Consider the following 18659-nt stretch of genomic DNA (forward strand, 5'->3'; position numbering starts at 1 on the left):
TCACGTGTCTTGCCGTAGCCGTGATCGAGCTCTGCGGGGACGACAATGTTGTGCCCGGCGCTGTTTTGGATGGGGCCTTGAGGCGAGCGACTTCCCTCCGCATGCGAGCCCGGCGGCGTCGGCGGTGGCACCGCTTTTCCGACAGCCGCGGCAGTCCTCCTTGGTGGCCATGCCGAGGGAGATGGCCTGCCGCGTGGCGTACGTACAGTTGGGGAGTGGGCTGTTCTTGGGGATCCTCACGTGATCGTCGCCGGAGAACTCCACCAACGCGCGGCGCCCGCCGTACGTGCTGGAAGGCGGCAGCGATGGCGGCGTGGCGTGCGCGCCGGCGGGCGCCGGCGTCGGGTACGGGGAGAGCCGACGAGGGGACGGCACGCTTCTCTCGCAGCCGTTGTCCCGCGGGGCGCCAGCGCCGTCCACGCTGCTTTGGCGGCTGCACGCGCTGCCGCTGGCCGACGACGACGACGACCCCTTGTGCACCCACGTGTCGCTCGCGTCGTCGTAAACCATGTCCGCGACGGCGGCGGCCGTGTCGTTCTCCGCGTCGTCGCCCTCGTCCTGCTCGTAATGCTCCGCGCTCATGTCCACGTGGACGAAGGTGTCGCCCGCCAGGGGCCGCGGGGCGCTGCGCGAGCTCGCCGACTGCAGGCCGAGCGGCTCGGGCTTCTCAAGGACGCGTACGATCACGCTCGTGGGGACCGAGTCCTTGGGGTGAGCGGACGACGGGGGACCGTGGGACGGCGAGGCCCTGGCAGCGTCGCCAATCTCCCCGCCCATGTGCTTGCTCACCAGCTCCTGCAGCTCCTGGGGCAGCTGCGTGTGCGCGGGCATCGTCACCGTTAAGCACAGGCAATATTGATCATCATCATTTTCATTAATATTGTGCAATTCACAGCGAAGGTCAATGTCACAGTTGGGGGAAACAAAGGCGGAAGGCGTGTTTTGTGCTTTGCCACCCAATGTCCCTCTCTTGCACCATACCCAACCGTACCTACTACATTACCCCAGCTATTAAAACGGCCTATTGGGACAATTACACGACACCTGCAGCTGAACGTGTGCCACTCACTCAAGCGGCAGTCACATTAGTTCTTTGCTCGTAATCGTTTCCCAGATTTATAATCAAATGTGGTGGAATAAAAAAATCACCAAGGACAAAAAGGTGCATGCAGAATGGGCAGAGCAGCTCGAATTCGGCGAATGCTTTAAGAGGCTTAAAGTCTGAGCTTCCTACAAAAGTCATTTGCTAAAATAATAGGGGTTTTCCCGTTTTTTCTGGCAACAAAACTGAAACCTTTTTACGAGGATTCATGTCTGCATTAACCACAATACTTGCAGTCAAATGCAAACAAAAACACACTATGATGATATATATGCATTGTCCTTGAAACTGATTGGTCCACACCAAGGGACGGCTTTCTTTTGAGCCTCGACCCAATTGTTGCTCGACCAGAGGACGCCAAAAGGCGTACAGCTCAAAGACAATGCACTATCAAACTATCATAGTGTGTTTTTGTTTGCATTTGACTGCAAGTATTGTGGTTAATGCAGACATGGATCCTTGTAAAAAGGTTTCAGTTTTGTTGCCAGAAAAAAGGGAAAAAAACCCTATTATTATATTTTGGTACTGGCAAAGGAGGTCTAATGATAATTTGCTAAAATTGTACATTACTTAAAATATTAATCATATATACACAATACCTTGGGACACATAGAAAAGCTGAATGCTGTGGGGCATTTATATACATTTAACACCTTTTAGGATAATTTTACTTATCATTTGTGTCCCAACAAAGAAATACTACATACGTGCGTTTGGATTTTTTAACACACGCTTGCAAAAATATATAACAACGTTAACATTAACGTGCATTTCCTTAAATTAGCATTGCCTTTATGTTTCACGAAATAAATGGCGAGCGTTATTTCCGGCGTCAGCTGCGGTGGTGGTCACCTCAGAGTACTTGTGGTTCCTGAAGTGGGACTTGTTGCACTGCAGGAGGTGAACGGCCAGGTTACAGTCCTTCCTGAAGCGCTCCTGAAACGGGAACGCAATGCGACGTCGGATAAACGTGCTGCGACCCCCGTGCTGGCCTGTGTTCAGGGCTAACACGTGTGGCTCTTCGCTACAGTTTAATGAGACGATAAATTCCATCTCCCGTCTATCCGGTTTCAGATATTAATTTTGCACGTAAATTTAGTTTTTACTTTTTATTTTACCAGGAGCTAAATAGCTCTTTTTCAGAAATGATAGCTCAACGAAGTGGCTTATCACGTGGAAATTTATGGCAGCGAAATACTCTAAAACGCATGTTTCTAAATGTAGAGGGAAAAAAACGGAGGACCCGGAGAAAAATCCACGCGTCCACGGGGAGAACATTCAAACTCCAAATATACAGGCGTCAGGGCCGGGATCGAACACATGACCTCCTATATACCAGGTGAGAGAGTTAACATCTCACCACCGTGGCGCTCACATTCAGAGCTATGAAAATCGCAATGTGGAGACAGTGTATGGACAAATGGAATAGCTCGGTATGTAATGATTCACCGCCATGCATCTTGATTCGATGAATACACAGTTGAGAGTCGTGATTCAAATAAAGAATTATTTTTTGTCTTGGTTCTCCCCCCAACCCTGCCCCTACTTGTTTTGTATTGTTTCTCAATTCTCCGCTGCACAATTCAATGCCTGTACCATGAATGCAAGAATGGATCTGAATCGACAATTACAAAAAATAACAATGTACAATGAAAACGGCATAACAATTGGAAACCAAGGTCAATCCGGTTAGACATGTTGATTTTAATCAAACCACCAAGATGTTGAGCACCGGAGCGGTGCTCATCTCCAGTCTAGTCCAATTCCACATTCCGATGAAAGGGACAAGCCTTCCCATAGGACAACCATTTTTCGATTTAAAGCTTTCGTGACTGCAGGGATTCATCTTCTTGGTTCTTTCGGTAAAGTCACGTAGAAGGGAAGTAATAAAATAATAAAAATAAAACATAATAAAACAATTCTCACGACGTTTCGGCCACAACGCAAGCAGCCGTCCTCAGGTGAAAACCATGTCCGTCGAGGCGACAGAGTCTGAATGAAACAGCACACGGGCTGCCCGTGTGCTGTTTCATTCAGACTCTGTCGCCTCGACGGACATGGTTTTCACCTGAGGACGGCTGCTTGCGTTGTGGCCGAAACGTCGTGAGAATTATTTTATTATGTTTTATTATTATTATTTTATTACTTCCCTTCTACGTGACTTTACCGAAAGAACCAAGAAGAGGACAACCATTGTTGACTTATCCGTAACGAATTACTCGTGTATTAATCCCGATGGGACGAAGGGGGAAGTCAACTCCCAAACAGAATTTGAACTCGCAACCTTCTGATTGCGATCCGCTCGCTCTACCGTTGACCGGATGACCTATAGCTAAGAGCATTTCTGTCCGGCGGAGACTCAAATTGCCCGGGGTTGTTTAGTGGCTGTGACAATTGTGCATTGCCCACGTTTTCCTCCTCCAACTTGTTGATCGTGGTCTTGGCGTCCATCAGCTTGCCCGTGAGCGCCACGATCTCCACGTTAAGGCTCGTTTTCTCTTCCTCAAATGCCTGAGCCTGAAAGCAGGAAATTTGCCGGCGAGACGTTGCACGCGGTTATAAGACTGGTGGCAGGCAGTGCTCATCCCAAGCAAAGACTGAAACCAGGTGGTGACAAGAGTTAAACGCAGCGTCGGAAATGTAATGGCAGCAGCTGACCAAGCGGGGACGATGCAGGAGCAAGGAAGCCAGGCACAGGCAGGAGCCCTCTGCTCTGACTCGCATAATTGTATGCACTCGCTGGTGAGTCAGACAGCCCTGGCACTGACCTCGTGAAAGCACAGCTGTGATGTCGCCCCCAAGCCCGCGGGTGGTTCTGTGCGAACGGCTGCAGGGATTAAGGCCACGGGACGGCAAGCCCCCCTCACCATTGCACTGTCCATGTCAGAGGAGGATTTGCGATTGAGCCTCCGAAACAAAATGGAACGTGCACTCGTGGGCAGCACGGGTCACATTGATTTTAATTTGTCTCATGTCATGCAGTCAGGTCACCAGTGCTCGCATCTTATTGTGGGTTGCCTTCCTCCCTCAAAGCCAATGCAAATGGGAATTTTTGTCCAGCGATAAATTGCGCGCACCTGCAGTACACCTCACGGGTTAATGGAGAATTTGCCGGTCACATAACGTAACTGTGAAACGTATTATTCAAGTGACAGATTCAGCCACCGATTTTCCTTGAATGACGGAGGTTCGTGAATTAGACCGATTATATTAGTCGTTGCATTTTTTTATCTCAAGCGAGGTCTTTCATCCGTCGAAAGCCAAGCGCCATGGTGAGCACCTGCTTTCTGGCTGTGCTCGTACTCCATTCAACTTAACCCACATATGCTGGAGCGTGATCGCAGCTCAGCTCATGCATGGGGGGCGGGGTGAACGTTTCACAAGTTATCAAATACGATGTCACACATGTGATGGCAGGGAGTGTGAAACATTCCCCGACAAGGTGCACACACCTCCTCCAACTTAAACCCAACCCCTACTCGCTCAAACGGAAAAGCGTGCATTTTTGTCCAAGGGAAAAAAAGGAAAAATTCCAACCATTCCCCTGAACGTTTTTGCTGCAACAGGATCCTGGTCAGCTTGCTGCATATTGCAGTAGGGAAACAAGAGTCATGGTCGTGGATTGAGTGACATTGGGCAGTCAAGGATTAACATTACCTTCCTCTCTTCGCTTTCTCTTACATAGAAAACCTCAGCGTGAGCGTGCTGCGAGTCGCTGGGAAGCTGTTCTACTCAGACAAATTGCGTCTCTGCATACGCGTTCCAGTCATGTGCCTCCCGTTACAGGCGTTACCTCCGTATATACCAGGAATAACACCCAGAGGATGTGGCCCATTTAAAAAGGAAACCAAAAGCGTCCCAGAGTGAAAGTGCAGCTTGCAGCTCGAGCGTCCAAATGTACACGCATGAGACTCCGGGCGAGCGGATAGGCGGGGGAGGGGGAGGAGGAGGGGGGGGATTGGCGGTGGAAAAGCGGGTGGGGGTGCATAGCTTGAGAAATGTGAAGTTGAACGTTAGAAAACACTCAGCTGCATTATACCACTTGTAGCAGAGAGAAGCCTGCCGAGAAGCAGAGGTGGGGAGAGAGGCAGAGACGGCACAGATTGTTCATCACCGTGGGGAACTGGATAAAAAAAGAATGGCTCTGCCATGAAGTGTACAGTGGCAGCTTTAAATAATTGATGGGTCACACCGTCCTATCGGGACACTTTACATTGGATGGCGAGGGCCCAACTGCCAAGGCAGCGACTTGCCCTGCCCTTGTTGCGCACGCAACTTTATTTGCCGTTCCCTTGTCAGTGCGTCAAGGTGGGCACACAACGAGCGGGAAGCGCCGTCTGTTGCTGCGCTGGCAGCGTGCTAACAAGAATATTTATTTTTATCATTATGAGTTGTACAATATTTATAAATGCATTTGTGAATACACCATCCGTGAAATCAGGAAATCAGTGGCACCTCCCATAAGAAACAGACATGATGAGATGCACAGATGCATGTTAAATATTAATTGCAGCATTATCAATCAATGCATGCATGAATGGTAACAATGAAGATGACGTTTCTTTTATTTGTTACTAAACTAAACAATTGTTTTTTATTTTACCAGGAAAAGCCCACTGCACTATACTGTATAGCTCTTTTTTTAAGCGACTTGGTCATAAATGATAGCTTAACAAAGAGGCGTATCACGTGGAAATGTACAGCAGCTAAAGACTCTAAACTCATGTTCTAAATGTGGAGGGAAAATCGGAGGATCCGGAGAAAAACCCACTCGACCACGGGGAGAACATGCAAACTCCAAATAGGCATCAGGGTTGGGATTGAACCCACGACCTCCTGTATACCAGGCGAGGTAGTTAACATCTCACCACTGTGACACCCCTTATAACACATGATGTCCTTTTTAGCAAGAGCCTAGTGCACGTGTGTGCATTTATACAAGTTGACGAACACGGAGAGAGAAGCTCACCAGTTTTTGCAGTTTTTCCTCCAGGTCTTGGTTAGTCTTCTGGGAGGACAAGTAACTGCTTTGCATTCTGAGAAAGACGGACAAAACACAACCCTCTTGAGGACGAGCGTGCGCTCTGTCCTCACGTGACGACGGAAGTGATTCACGCACTGCATTACGATGATGGCAACCTGAGCGCCAGCCTTGGTCACGGTACAAGTGACAATCGGAATCTAAATCTGGTCTGGGCAATCCTCAGAGGCCTCATCCCAAAATCATCCCCGGTAAGGTAGTCAGTATCATAATTGGGAGACAACAGCGGCCAGGTATGTTTTGTGCCGACTACAGCGCCTCTTCTTGCACTGAGCCCAGCTTTTGGTAGGCGGTCACTAATAGCACTTGCCCATACAAATGTGAGGCTTAAGACATTCGTTATTAGTAAAATTACCAAGTAGTTTATTTCTGTACAGCAGTTACATCAAAATAGGCAAGCCTCAATATGCGGAAAACAATGTTACGAACATTGCCTGCATTCATGCACCGATACCAATGTGTTAAACATCAGCACTGGGGAAATCTAGGTGACTGGGCATGGTGCTTACCATACCTCCCCATTGTGTGCCGCCCTGGTCTGAATAGATGCTCGCTAATAGCACTTTGTAGCGTTGTGTGATTTTGTGCACCGATCGGTGCGTGTCGCGCCCACACGCGTGCTTGTAATGCTCGTGCAACACACCTGCCGTACATATCCTGGAGGCGTCGGATCTCCTCCCATGCCTGACCCAGCTCGGCCTCCAGGCCTGGCTGTGCTGCCCGTCTGTCTGCCTCCCTCCTCGGCCCCGTCTGCTCCCCGCCAGGCCCATCCCTCGAAACTGCTGCGGTGTCGGGACTGACCCTGACGGGCAGGCCCGGATGGCCCAGCCCCGGCAAAGCGGCCCTCTCTGGGCCATGCGACTCTCCGGGCCTCCCGAGTTCGGCGCTCTGTGCGAGGTGTGGCCCGTCGCCCGGTCTCTCCGAGTGAGGCACCGGAAGGTTCACGTGCTCCTCGTGCTGTGGCCTGTGGGGGCGCGAGAGCAGCCAGGGAAGGCGGTGGGTGATGCATGCTCTCTCCTAAGAATGTCTGTCCTGCCTACGTGACGATGTGCATGCGCCGGCTGAACAAGCCTGACTCGTGAAAACAGCGCGTGCACCGCTGAACAAACATGTGGCACAGTGCGCGCGGCAAACACTTGCTGTTAGTGGAAACTGGAGGTAATTGAGTACCTGGATTTATGAGAATCTGGAAGCACCTCCTGCACAGAAAGCAACACAAAAACAATTATTGCAATGTCAAACGCTGAACAAACCCACAGTCCTGGTCAAAACACCAGCAATAGCAATAAGCGATATGGGTAAAAAAACTATTTAGTCCAATACCTTTTTGGACTGAAAGAGTTGAAAGTTCTTAGACGGGCCCAGAGTTAACGGTGGGTCCACAGAGCTTGCACCGAAAACGTTGGTACCACCTTGAAGCCACCCCCCATCCCCCCTTCCTGCAGCCTCGCAGGCTCTTGTCTGCTGCGCTCTCTTCGCATCACTGCCACGCTCCTTCCGCACCACCTCGGCGTAAATTACCTTTGGGCTTTCAACGCTACTCGCTCCCTCTGGGCGCACCGCATCAGCGGTCCCCACACCCTCCCAGCCCTGGCTGCGTCCCCCGTGCGTGTGCGCCCCTTGCTCCGCGCGGCTGCCATCCCAGCGACGCCTGTCCCTGCTTCTGCTCCTGCTGCAGCCTATGTCCTCGCTGCACTGGGAACCCGTGTCCGTGTGCGTGTCATCGTGCGGCGAGTGACGGGCGGGCTCACGCCTCGACGAACTGGCGATGGCCATGCCCTCCAGCTTATCCTTCGTAAGACCGAGCGGGGTGGCCGCACACTTCCTCCTGCCGTGCGAGCTTGTCGCTTGTGAACTGTGCGTCATTTCCTTGCCGGCGCCGTGCGCCCCGTGCCCGTCTCGCCTCTCTTGCCGATCGCTCGCCTGCGCACTTTCGTGCTTCCCGTCCCGCTCCCTCACCCCTAACGCTTTCCTCACCTCTACGACCACCTCCCTCGCAGCTCTGCGTATGCCATAGCTGTTCAGTGTCACCGGACTTAAAACTTGCGATGAGATTTCATCTACGACCGCCGAAAACTTTAGAGGCTGCAACGTCCTCGACCGTCGCATCTGCGAGCCAGCGCCGATGGACGACTTGTAGAGGACCGCGTCTGAACCAGCCATCTGCTTCTGCAGCTTGTGCAACTTTTGCTGCCGGCTGTAAAGCTTTGCCGACTTGGTATTGGCTCCCGCACTCCAATCGGACGAGCTGTCGCTGCACGTCGTAGCGCTCGAAATGTCTCTGAAGTCAGCCGACTTGGCTCTCCGGTTTGCAAGGAGCTTCCGTGCAGAGGCAAGATGCGATTCTGCCATATCCTTGCTTGAAATATGCCCCCAGCTTCGGTCTCCCGCTCGAGCTCCCTTCCGTACGGTCGCCCTGTCCTCCCCCGAAGAAGAATGCCTTTCCCACGTCGTCGTACCCTCACCGCTGTCTAACTCAGACACCACGCCCTCCCTCCCCAACAAATTACCAGTCGGCGGAACTGAACTCAGAATCTGCCCTGATACCTCTTTGATTACCTCTGACTTATATCGTGTCATGGCGGGCTCAACGAGGTGCCTGGCTCCCGGCGGGCGCGACTCGCGGTGCTCAGGAGGCGCCTTCCTGTACGGCTTGCGTGCCGCGACACCGCTATTCATAGCCATGGCCCGTCCGCTCCAGTGCTCCGGTGGCCCCCCGGTGGGTGGCAGCGTTATTCGGTGGTTCCTACCCACAGGGCACAAGCGCACTCGTAACATTAATCGCATTGAGCAATTATCCGTCCGGAATAGTGTGTGGTCGATGATAAGTTTCCCGTGACGTGCTCCCAGCCAGCCAGGCATACGCAAAATCTGCACAAAATCACTGGGCCTGCCAATAACCAGTTTCATCAAACGGTCATCGCGGTCAACAGATTTAGATTTATCCTCAAATGTGTATTCCTTTGTGAATAAAATAGAACATGCAAAGGAGATTAACTGCAGGGTATTTGCCGAACTTCTGATATAATGTGCTACTACAGGACATGAAAATAGTAGCATTTTTATTTTTTGTGAACAGCAAGCACAACTCCACAGCTTACCTTACTCTCCACTTGCGTTCAAGTCAGCAATTGCTAGAAACGCAATATTTTAATATATGCAGTGATCTTCGTAGCAAGAATAAGAAAGTAAATACCTCAGTAAAAAAAAACGTCACTCAGAGACGCCACAATGCCCGCCACCTTTACAAAAGAGCATTAAATCCCACAATCAAGAAGGCCATTCCTTCCAAGCATCTGGTTATGAGTTTGAAATTTCAACAAGCAAGTTTTGTCTAAGTTTTGGGCTGCCAGTCTAGAGTTCTGACGATGACTGGTGCACTGTGCCCTGCGCGACTGCGGTAGTATAGTCACAAATGCCCACTAATTGTGCACACGTCAAATGACCTTTAGCACAGAGACACGACTACAGATTCCACAAGTCAACTTCTCGTGAACTTTACACCCCATCTGGGCAAACCCGGGTGATTAAAATAAGGCAACCCGTGCAAGATGGCTCGGGTGGTTTCTTCCACTGCTCAATAGGTTTACAGTTTCGACCAAGGGATGAGGAACCTCAATGTCTTACAGTGTATTGGTGGAGGATGTTCTACAGGCACTGCATTTAAAGGCACTGGTTGTTTTGTAAAAAAACAAGTATGTTTGTATTCATGTGCTGACGTTCTAGTGAGCGTGAGATCGTGTGTGTTTTAGCCATCGGCTTGTCTCCCACCTTTTGTCTCATTTTCAAGTTTCTTTTTTAAAAAATCTTACTGCGAGCCAATATATTTTCTACGAGGCAAAACTTAACAGTTATTAATCACTTTTGAATGCTCCATTAATAACAGTACGCATCGTACTCAGTCCTCTTCTATACGTTCATAAATGCAACGAAACACAGTGGAACGTGACGTGCCCCCATTGCCCGTGGGTTTTTCGGGGGTTCAATTGAACTGCGAAAATCGGTGTCAGCAGTGCCCCCCCCCGACTCCCCAACAATCCAATACCCACTCTTCTCCACAGCCACGATGTGTGTGGCTTAGCCGCCAGCGGCACACAGAGGGCACAAGGCACCCCCCGGTGTAACCACGTACAATACCCAACCACCCCAGCCCTAGGTTAATGAATTCCAAATCAAGGTTTATTAACTAACATCCCCAGACATGCCCCGCAACAGCACAGCAGCACTCGCTCTAGCAGCGCAGAACTTGGCGGCGTGCAGATGATCCGATAATTACTTGCTATTTCCGCCACGTGAACCGTTACACAAGTGGCTACAACACTGTCGAGTCAAGCGCGTTGGGTTATACACTCTTATTGATACATAACTGTAATTACAGATTGCCTTTGCGAGGCAGACCTGAGAGGCACAAAGAAGATATTCATTATTGGGCCTGTGGGAATGATTCTGAGGTTGGTAGGGGCAACAGTCATTGGGGCCACACGTTGAGTATTTCAAATGGGGCTCATTAATGCCGTTGATGGGACAAATTACAAGTCTTGGCCTGTCAAATATTTGGGAAGGCAAATGCTCCCCCCTGCCCACTTTCCATTGCCCTCTGTTAATGGACAGCTCAGAGCGCATTTTCAATTGTTCTCATTTAGTTTTGTTATATTTGTATATTAAATAGATCCTAAGGACTACTATATTATTGCACGTTCTCTTGTAGATCAAGTTATGATGTTTTGCTCTAATTATCCTCTGGGTTCTCACTTGGTTGAAATAAAGGATTGTATTGGTTGGAACGATTCAGATTCGCTCACTGCTCAAGTCAAATTCCTGGTGTCTGAAAACAACTGCAGCACAGTACTAACTTTGTTACAATCATGACAACAAAGTTAGTACTGTCATGTGTGGTGTTCTTGTTAAAGCAGCCATGCAGTGTTGAGAGGGCTGAGACCCCCCTGCCCCCCTAACTACTGAAGGCTCAGCTCCCTTTGTAAATTGTAAAAAAATATATAGCAATAGACATCTGTCAAAAGACCTTCATAGCTTAGCGCTTATCGGATTTCTCCAGGTTAAATAAAGCTTTTGATTCTGATAGAGCAGTATACATGACAGATAAATCAGGCAATATATTTACTCATTGTGTTTTTGTGGCACAGTATATTTGTTTAAAGTTTGTTTAAGATCATTGTGTTTCTGTATACACCCATACCTTTAAAGAAGAATATGCTTCTACAAGATTGTTTTAAAGCATGGGATAAGATTATTCTTCACAACGTGACTATGATGATTATGATGGCTGTTTGAAGCATTGATGACTGCCCGATGAGTCTGACACGATATAAATGGAAAGTGAATTGGTTTGCGGATGACTGACAAGACCAAATCCTGGCTGCATAGCATCGCTTGCCACACTGGACGGACATGGGTGAGGTGTGGCGTTGTTGCATCTCCACCCATATTGAGCACTCGGTCTCATGCAACAACATCAACAGCAGCCATCATTCGCCATTAAGTGGTGGTGACATCACTACGGCCCTTGTGCCAGGCCAGGTGCACTTTGAGGCCAAGCGAAGTGTCGAAGGCTCGCTGCCAGGTCACGGGACAGACTCAGGTGCCATGGGTTGACCGAGAAGACTTGCAGATGCACCAGCTGTGCCCCTCACTGTGCCAACTCATGCACACCGATCACCCACCACACTGCTGCAGGTCGAGACACTTCCCGTTCTGCTTCTTCCCTCGCACGTTTCCTCTTTGGAATTGCCTCCCATTATCGTTTCCCAAGCTCTATTCAATTCCTCGGTCAATTCAATGAACGTATTCACTCATTTCGACTGTATTACAACTTCAATAGTGCTTTTCTATTTAAAGCTTTCGTGACTACAGGGATTCATCTTCTTGGTTCTTTCGGTAAAGTCACGTAGAAGAGAAATAATAAAATAATAAAAATAAAACATAATAAAATAATTTTCACGACGTTTCGGCCACAACGCAAGCAGCCGTCCTCAGGTGAAGAACAGGTCTGTTGGAAAGACAGGTCTGTCGGAAAGACAGCGTCTTCAGACCGTCTGTTCTTCACCTGAGGACGGCTGCTTGCGTTGTGGCCGAAACGTCGTGAGAATTATTTTATGTTTCATTTTTATTATTTTATTATTTCCCTTCTACGTGACTTTACCGAAAGAACCAAGAAGATTCAATAGTGCTGTTGGTTGCTGGTCGCTGTTTTTTGGCCTGTGCTCAGCAACATCCGTTTAAAACTCGAATCTTTAGTCCGGTGTTTTCTATGAAGACATTAGCATTGAATTACCACCATGAATCCCCTGCCAGTAACTGAGATACTGGCCCGACCCCAAACCCTAATAGCAGTCCACGTCACCGCTCTGGTATAATCCCACGAGCATCCTGAAACCAGTCAGTGCATTAGTCATCGCAGCGACACATTTATAGTAGTGTACAAACTACTCCACATAAACATACGACTACACTTTAGTCTTGTCGTTTATGGGGCTTTCAGACCAATGTGTTTCCCAGCAACGTTTGCTTAAAGCAGACAAACACCTTGTAGGGTCGGTTTTAACTTTTAAAAAGTATCATCAGCAGTGTCAGGCCAGTTCATGAACAAGTCCTGCTGGGTGCCAGATGTCAAGAGGCAAGCCCATATCCACCAAATGCTATTGTGTGCAGTGTAAATTTTGTAGTATATATATATAAACATTTACATTTGTATTATTGTAAAACAGAGGTTTAGTACGAGATGTGTACTGTGTCGTGATATGCCCGCATTGTAGACTTGACAGCCTGTCAATCCACTGCTGGATATGTGACCGACCATACTTCACCACGCTGATCAGGTGAAGGAGGGGGGGGGAAAGGGGGTTCATAAATCACTCGCCACTGATGTTAGCCGTGCCAAAGTATCGAACTCGGGTTACCTGCCGGGTGCACAATGCAGTGTCGTAGTGTTTGGTTCATTTTGCTAAACCAGGTGAGAGAACTTAAAACCGGGACTTTAGGAGCATCGTTTGCAAGAGTGATCCTTGGGTTCGCTCAGATTACAACAGCAAAACAAATACAGGACAGCAACCAATACAAAAACACATAGACATCTGCACAAACGCAAACTGTGTCGTGTTTTAACCACTGCGCCTTCACTCCAGGCAACATCCCTAAACTACTGCACTCTAACTCCTATAGACGACTGTATTCATCCATCACAGGCATGTAACTGCACACTGCATAACGACTGTTTATGGATCGTTTGCAAGCAAGTCATACGTGTGTGTGTACACAACTTGCTTAACTACACACAACACACACCATGTGATGTTATGTGTGTGTTAATATTTTTGATTTAAAGCTTTCGTGACTGCAGGGATTTATATTATTGGTTCTTTCGGTAAAGTCAGGTAGAAGGGAAACAATAAAATAATATAAAACAATAACAATTCTCACGACGTTTCGACTGCAACACAAGCAATCGCCATCAGGTGTGAAATCCAAAGCAAGAACATTTTCTTGATGATTGCTTGTGTTGCAGTCGAAACGTCGTGAGAATTGTTATTGTTTCATATTTATAATATTTTATTATTTCCCTTCTACGTGACTTTACCGAAAGAACCAAGTATGTGTGAGGTAATAGCTACATGCATGTGCGCACATCTGTACACGCACCAGCTGTGGACACACAAACACGCACACGAGAGCGTGGTGATGTGTACACCTGCTTCTTCCCACCATGTGCATGGGTACAGTGCATGTAGTACCGTCTGTGCCGGTGGTGGTGCTCGCTCACAGCACTTGCCCCCAATAGTCTGTTAGGCTACACGGGGGATCTTTGTCAGTGCATGCAGGATACCGCATGCATTGTGCACCTCGTGTGTGCTCTTACACTCTTAGGTGTGTGTACACATGCAGCATACACAATGTGTACACTGCATGTGTACTCTACACATACACACACAACGTGTACACTGCCTGTACTCTACACATACACAACGTGTACACTGCATGTACTCTACACATACATACATACACAACGTGTACACTGCATGTACTCGACACATACACACACACACAACGTGTACACTGCATGTACTCGACACATACACACACAACGTGTACACTGCATGTACTCTACACATGCAGCATACACAACGTGTACACTGCATGTGTACTCTACACATACACACACAACGTGTACACTGCCTGTACTCTACACATACACAACGTGTACACTGCATGTACTCGACACATACACACACACACAACGTGTACACTGCATGTACTCGACACATACACACACAACGTGTACACTGCATGTACTCTACACATGCAGCATACACAACGTGTACACTGCATGTACTCTACACATACATACACAACGTGTACACTGCCTGTACTCTACACATACACAACGTGTACACTGCATGTACTCGACACATACACACACACACAACGTGTACACTGCATGTACTCGACACATACACACACAACGTGTACACTGCATGTACTCTACACATGCAGCATACACAACGTGTACACTGCATGTACTCTACACATACATACACAACGTGTACACTGCATGTACTCTACACACACACAACGTGTACACTGCCTGTACTCTACACATGCATACACAACGTGTACACTGCGTGTACTCTACACATGCATACACAACGTGTACACTGCATATACTCTACACATACACACACAACGTGTACACTGCGTGTACTCTACAAATACACGTGTACACTGCATATACTCTACACATACATACACAACGTGTACACTGCATGTACTGTACACATACACACACAACGTGTACACTGCATGTACTCTACACATACACAACGTGTACACTGCCTGTACTCTACACATGTACACACAACGTGTACACTGCATGTACTCTACACATGCAGGTATAGTGCACTTTTGCATGGTACATGTGTGTAGTGATACCTGTAGTGTGTGTATAGGTGTGTAGTAATACACGTGTGGTGTGAAGTAGTGCTACACGTGTGGTGTGTGTGTAGGTGTGTAGTGCTACACGTGTGGTGTGAAGTAGTGCTACACGTGTGGTGTGTGTAGGTGTGTAGTGCTACACGTGTGGTGTGTAGTGCTACACGTGTGTGTAGGTGTGTAGTGATACACGTGGTGTGTGGTGGTGTGTAGTGATACACGTGTGTGTGTGTAATAGTGCTACACGTGTGGTGTGTGTAGGTGTGTAGTGCTACACGTGTGGTGTGTGGTGGTGTGTAGTGATACACGTGTGTGTGTAGGTGTGTAGTGATACACGTGTGTGTGTAGTAGTAATACACGTGTGGTGTGGTGTAGGTGTGTAGTGCTACACGTGTGGTGTGTGTGTAGGTGTGTAGTGATACACGTGGTGTGTGTATGTGTGTAGTAGTGCTACACGTGTGGTGTGTGTGTAGGTGTGTAGTGCTACACGTGGTGTGTGTATGTGTGTAGTAGTGATACACGTGTGGTGTGTGGTGGTGTGTAATAGTGCTACACGTGTGGTGTGTGTGTAGGTGTGTAATAGTGCTACACGTGTGGTGTGTAATAGTGCTACACGTGTGGTGTGTAATAGTGCTACACGTGTGGTGTGTAATAGTGCTACACGTGTGGTTGTGTAATGCTACACGTGTGGTGTGTAATAGTGCTACACGTGTGGTGTGTAATAGTGCTACACGTGTGGTGTGTAATAGTGCTACACGTGTGGTGTGTAATAGTGCTACACGTGTGGTGTGTAATAGTGCTACACGTGTGGTGTGTAATAGTGCTACACGTGTGGTGTGTAATAGTGCTACACGTGTGGTTGTGTAATAGTGCTACACGTGTGGTGTGTAATAGTGCTACACGTGTGGTGTGTAATAGTGCTACACGTGTGGTGTGTAATAGTGATACACGTGTGGTGTGTAATAGTGCTACACGTGTGGTGTGTAATAGTGCTACACGTGTGGTGTGTAATAGTGCTACACGTGGTGTGTGTATGTGTGTAGTAGTGATACACGTGTGGTGTGTGGTGGTGTGTAATAGTGCTACACGTGTGGTGTGTAATAGTGCTACACGTGTGGTGTGTGATGGTGTGTAATAGTGCTACACGTGTGGTGTGTGTGTAGGTGTGTAATAGTGCTACACGTGTGGTGTGTAATAGTGCTACACGTGTGGTGTGTAATAGTGCTACACGTGTGGTGTGTAATAGTGCTACACGTGTGGTGTGTAATAGTGCTACACGTGTGGTGTGTAATAGTGCTACACGTGTGGTGTGTAATAGTGCTACACGTGTGGTGTGTAATAGTGCTACACGTGTGGTGTGTAATAGTGCTACACGTGTGGTGTGTAATAGTGCTACACGTGTGGTGTGTAATAGTGCTACACGTGTGGTGTGTAATAGTGATACACGTGTGGTGTGTAATAGTGCTACACGTGTGGTGTGTAATAGTGCTACACGTGTGGTGTGTAATAGTGATACACGTGTGGTGTGTAATAGTGCTACACGTGTGGTGTGTAATAGTGCTACACGTGTGGTGTGTAATAGTGCTACACGTGGTGTGTGTATGTGTGTAGTAGTGATACACGTGTGGTGTGTGGTGGTGTGTAATAGTGCTACACGTGTGGTGTGTAATCGTGCTACACGTGTGGTGTGTAATAGTGCTACACGTGTGGTGTGTAATAGTGATACACGTGTGGTGTGTAATAGTGCTACACGTGTGGTGTGTGGTGGTGTAGAGGGAGTGGAGCAGTCCTCACCTTGTCCCGCGTCTCTCCCTCTCGCGGCGCCGTTCTCGTTAATCCGCGAAACAAAACTCAAAACACTCCTCACACCTCCCTCCTCACACTCCAACACTCTCTCACCCCCAACACTCTCTCACACCTCCCTCCCCACACTCTCTCTCACACCCCCAACACTCTCTCACACCCCCAACACTCTCTCACACCTCCCTCCTCACACTCCAACACTCTCTCACACCCCCAACACTCTCTCACACCTCCCTCCCCACACTCTCTCTCACACCCCCAACACTCTCTCACACCCCCAACACTCTCTCACGCCTCCCTCCCCACACTCTCTCTCACACCCCCAACACTCTCTCACACCCCCAACACTCTCTCACACCTCCCTCCTCACACTCCAACACTCTCTCTCACCCCCAACACTCTCTCACACCTCCCTCCCCACACTCTCTCTCACACCCCCAACACTCTCTCACACCCCCAACACTCTCTCACACCTCCCTCCTCACACTCCAACACTCTCTCACACCCCCAACACTCTCTCACACCTCCCTCCTCACACTCCAACACTCTCTCACACCCCCAACACTCTCTCACACCTCCCTCCTCACACTCCAACACTCTCTCTCACACCCCCAACACTCTCTCACACCTCCCTCCTCACACCCCACACTCTCTCTCACACCCCCAACACTCTCTCACACCTCCCTCCTCACACTCCAACACTCTCTCACACCCCCAACACTCTCTCACACCTCCCTCCTCACACTCCAACACTCTCTCACACCCCCAACACTCTCTCACGCCTCCCTCCCCACACTCTCTCTCACACCCCCAACACTCTCTCACACCCCCAACACTCTCTCACACCTCCCTCCTCACACTCCAACACTCTCTCTCACCCCCAACACTCTCTCACACCTCCCTCCCCACACTCTCTCTCACACCCCCAACACTCTCTCACACCCCCAACACTCTCTCACACCTCCCTCCTCACACTCCAACACTCTCTCACACCCCCAACACTCTCTCACGCCTCCCTCCTCACACTCCAACACTCTCTCACACCCCCAACACTCTCTCACACCTCCCTCCCCACACTCTCTCTCACACCCCAACACTCTCTCACACCTCCCTCCTCACACTCCAACACTCTCTCACACCCCCAACACTCTCTCACACCTCCCTCCTCACACTCCAACACTCTCTCACACCCCCAACACTCTCTCACACCTCCCTCCTCACACTCCAACACTCTCTCACACCCCCAACACTCTCTCACACCTCCCTCCCCACACTCTCTCTCACACCCCCAACACTCTCTCACACCCCCAACACTCTCTCACACCTCCCTCCTCACACTCCAACACTCTCTCACACCCCCAACACTCTCTCACGCCTCCCTCCTCACACTCCAACACTCTCTCACACCCCCAACACTCTCTCACGCCTCCCTCCTCACACTCCAACACTCTCTCACACCTCCCTCCTCACACCCCACACTCTCTCTCACACCCCCAACACTCTCTCACACCTCCCTCCCCACACTCTCTCTCACACCCCCAACACTCTCTCACACCTCCCTCCTCACACTCCAACACTCTCTCACACCTCCCTCCTCACACTCCAACACTCTCTCACACCCCCAACACTCTCTCACACCTCCCTCCCTCTTCGTCTCCTCCACTTCGTGACCGCAGCAGCAGCAGCCCTCGAAGTTTAAACAAAAACTCTGAACGACTTCGCCGCCGCCGCCACCATCGCCGCCAACTTCACTTCTTCGCGGCTCGCTCC

The 18659-nt window shown here is 49.3% G+C and overlaps 1 protein-coding gene across 4 annotated transcripts; it reads right to left on the bottom strand.

Moving 5' to 3' along the window:
• On the bottom strand, positions 1–17534 carry BEGAIN (brain enriched guanylate kinase associated). Of its 4 annotated transcripts, XM_061559293.1 has the most exons (9): positions 17518–17534; positions 16881–16955; positions 8703–8889; positions 7314–7342; positions 6787–7107; positions 6072–6138; positions 3512–3619; positions 1955–2038; positions 1–813 (listed from the first exon to the last, which is right to left on the bottom strand). In XM_061559293.1, exons 3-9 carry the CDS (start codon positions 8826–8828, stop codon positions 1–3), a joined length of 1548 nt encoding a protein of 515 aa, XP_061415277.1. In that variant the 5' UTR covers positions 8829–8889; positions 16881–16955; positions 17518–17534. The 4 variants fall into 4 exon arrangements, with proteins under 4 accessions (XP_061415277.1, XP_061415275.1, XP_061415276.1 ...); XM_061559291.1 differs by lacking the exon at positions 17518–17534 and having other exon boundaries at positions 16881–17000; XM_061559292.1 differs by lacking the exons at positions 16881–16955; positions 17518–17534 and adding an exon at positions 9245–12044.
• Between the last annotated feature and the right edge of the window lie 1125 nt (positions 17535–18659).

Source organism: Lethenteron reissneri, chromosome 25, assembly GCF_015708825.2.
Source record: "Lethenteron reissneri isolate LAM-NWPU_2019-01 chromosome 25, ASM1570882v1, whole genome shotgun sequence".
Classification (NCBI taxonomy): Eukaryota; Metazoa; Chordata; class Hyperoartia; order Petromyzontiformes; family Petromyzontidae; genus Lethenteron; species Lethenteron reissneri.

Coding starts and splice junctions, on each gene's coding strand:
- BEGAIN (XM_061559290.1), bottom strand. CDS start 9,203: ATGCTACTATTTTCATGTCCTGTAGTAGCACATTATATCAGAAGTTCG. Junction 6,139..6,786: donor CTCCAGGATATGTACGGCAG/GTGTGTTGCACG, acceptor CGTCTTTCTCAG/AATGCAAAGCAGTTACTTGT. Junction 814..1,954: donor GGAACCACAAGTACTCTGAG/GTGACCACCACC, acceptor GCGCACACGCAG/CTGCCCCAGGAGCTGCAGGA.